This window comes from Coffea arabica, chromosome 7e (genome assembly GCF_036785885.1).
Source record: "Coffea arabica cultivar ET-39 chromosome 7e, Coffea Arabica ET-39 HiFi, whole genome shotgun sequence".
NCBI lineage: Eukaryota > Viridiplantae > Streptophyta > Magnoliopsida > Gentianales > Rubiaceae > Coffea > Coffea arabica.
In genome coordinates, this window is record NC_092323.1 from 22423584 (window position 1) to 22426264 (window position 2681).

The following is a 2681-nucleotide window of genomic DNA, read 5'->3' on the forward strand; positions in this document are numbered from 1 at the left end:
TTTCACCGTAATTTTGATCCATTTTGCACTATCAAAATATTTTGTATAAATTGAATTATAAAATATTCATAAATGAGCTTAATTTTTGAGTACCTTGATCTATTTGTGGAAATAAAATTATTGACACAAAAAGATAATTGTGAAAAAATTTACTTTTACAACTATAAAAATTGATAAATGAAGAGAAAAATAAAAATAGATAAATGGAGAGAAAAATAATAGAGAAGATATCATCCCCACTTGTCTCATATAGGAGTTTATTATAGTCTACAGTCTATAGTACAACACCAACAATATATAACTGCAATACAACCCTCCATCATCACAGGGTTTGTGGTGGGTTGTTTTATTTTTAACTCTTTAAGGGGTTGATATCCATCTTTTTCTTTTAAGTTTCTTGTCACCTTGACCTAGAATTCTTAAGTCTAACACACTTGATTTTGCTTGCAAAGTAGTTGGCTTGACTAATTAAGTAGCCATTTTTTGAGCATCCCTTTGGCATATCAGCCATTTCGCAAAAGCGTCCAAGGTTTTCATATCAGCTCTGTAATGTTTCTGAGTGAATTCAAGCAGCTCTGACCATGTAAAATCTGGAAACATCCTTGGATTATCAGAAGATACCAATTCTTCTGGGGGGCTTACAACCTTATCCATTTTGGGACATAGGAAAAATGCAATAGATTTTCTTGGAGTTCGAGAGTTCACAATAGCCCTATGCAAGCAACTTTTGAAGATTCCATTTGAAAGAGCCTGAAAGACATTAGTCCCAATAAGTATTCAGTCCCGGTGCAATTAACAAACCGAACATTTTGAGCAAAATTAACATTTTTTTCCTAAACAAACAAGAATTCCGAAAAGAACAATATAAAATAACAAACTTATTCTATTTCATTTTTTTCTTTTTCAAAATGATCTTTTGAAGAAATCAAACATTCAAAATAAGAATTGGAACAAAGAAGTAGATTAGACAAAGAAAGAGCTAATTGCAGTGACAACAACGGATTACTATACCGTAACTCACCATGAATGTGTCGCCAATATTGACGACGAAAGATTCAGGGTCAGGAGGAACGGAGTGCCATTTTCCATTGACATACACTTCAAGGCCTCCAACATGATCCTGATGAAGAATTGTTAAGGATGTGGGGTCAGTATGAGGGCCTGTTCCAAGAGTTAGATCAGGTTTTTGGCATGCAGGATAGTAGTTTAATCTCATTATTGAATCATTTCCTGCAAAGAATTCTCTAAAATGTTTCGCTTTTACTCCAAGACTGGTTCCCAAAAGTTCCATAACTTTAAGACATAGACTACTCATGGCTTCACTGTACTTCTGGAACACCTTCCTAAAGACAAAGACAAGAGAAAGCAATCCATCATCAAAAGAAGTAAAGCAAAAAAAAAAAAAAAGCATCTATTGTACTAAGAAGAAAAATAGCTAGTGGCGTGTATGCAATTTCATACCCGGATTCTCTAAAATCTTCACCCATTCCATTCAAGAAGTAGCTTTCAACAATGTTTAGGGCCTGTTGACCATCAGCACAATATCGAAAAGAGAGCGTTTCTTTCCATGGAAGTTTGGAGGAGAACCTATTAGTGAAGCTACTAGCATAACCACAATGATCCCCAAGCTTTCTCTGGACTCTCTGCTTTTCTTGCAGTGGCCTATCAAAGAAGAAATCCAAGCACTTGTGGGCTGCTTTTAGGAGTTGCAAGTCCATCCCATGATTAACCACAAGAAAGAAACCATGTTCAAGACATGCTTGCTTTACTAGCTTAGTTGCGGTGGAGACAGTGACAGGGTCCCCAGAGAGGAAGCCATTCAAATCTATACAAGGCACATGAAGCATTGGGGGAGGCACAAGACAAGGCTTTTCCTCATCAGGCCATATGAACTCATGGGGAATGTCGGATTGATTTTGGAGAAAAGGCGCATCAAAGACAAGTGACTTTTGTTCGCCTTTGGTTTCATTTGTTGTTGGAGATGATGACAACTGATTTTTAGCACTAGGCATTGCCAAGTTAATATATTTGATTTTGGCAATTGGCAATTTGTGTTGCCTCTGTATATGTATGTATATATATATATATATATATATATATATATATATATATATATATAAGTTGATGGTAGGTAGAGGAGGCAATGTTACCATAACCATTCATCCATCAATATCTTTAGCTAATACACGGAGATGGAAAGTAATAATAACTGATATGGATATCTATGGAAAGAAAATCTGGATTTAAATGCATGGTTGAGTCATTTTGTAATTTTTTTCTAGTAGGAAAATGCATTCTACTTTGGTCAGTATCACGGGTTAGGACATGCCCTTTACCCTATCCATGAGTAAATACGTGGCGATGGAAGTAATAATAACTTATATGAATATCTATGGAAAGAAAATCTAGATTTAAATGCATGGTTGAATTATTTTGTATTTTTTTTTCTAGTAGGAAAAATTTGGATGGATTCTACTTTGGTCACTATTACGGGTTAGGACATGCCTTTTACCCTATCCATGAGTAAATATTTCAAAGTGGCCTTATTAGACCATACACCTTTCTTAGTATATCTAGATAATAATAGGTAGGAGTATAAATTGAAATATTCTAGAGCTACAAAAATAGTTAAGTTGTTCGCAGCTTATAAAAACATTTCCCCTAGAATAGTTATAGGGATT

At 34.8% G+C, this 2681-nt stretch overlaps 1 protein-coding gene across 1 annotated transcript; it reads right to left on the bottom strand.

Moving 5' to 3' along the window:
- Positions 1 to 219: 219 nt before the first annotated feature.
- Positions 220 to 2070, bottom strand: LOC113700367 (gibberellin 20 oxidase 1-D-like). Its single transcript, XM_027220798.2, has 3 exons — positions 1462 to 2070; positions 1022 to 1343; positions 220 to 750 (listed from the first exon to the last, which is right to left on the bottom strand). The coding sequence occupies exons 1-3, from the start codon at positions 2010 to 2012 to the stop codon at positions 469 to 471; spliced, it is 1155 nt and encodes a 384-aa protein (XP_027076599.1). The 5' UTR covers positions 2013 to 2070; the 3' UTR covers positions 220 to 468.
- Positions 2071 to 2681: the final 611 nt, after the last annotated feature.

Excerpts from the sequence above, each read along its gene's own strand:
- LOC113700367 (XM_027220798.2), bottom strand. The coding sequence starts at position 2,012 with ATGCCTAGTGCTAAAAATCAGTTGTCATCATCTCCAACAACAAATGAA. Across the intron at positions 1,344-1,461 it reads GAAGATTTTAGAGAATCCGG|GAAGGTGTTCCAGAAGTACA; the intron begins GTATGAAATTGC and ends CTTTGTCTTTAG. Across the intron at positions 751-1,021 it reads ATATTGGCGACACATTCATG|GCTCTTTCAAATGGAATCTT; the intron begins GTGAGTTACGGT and ends AATGTCTTTCAG.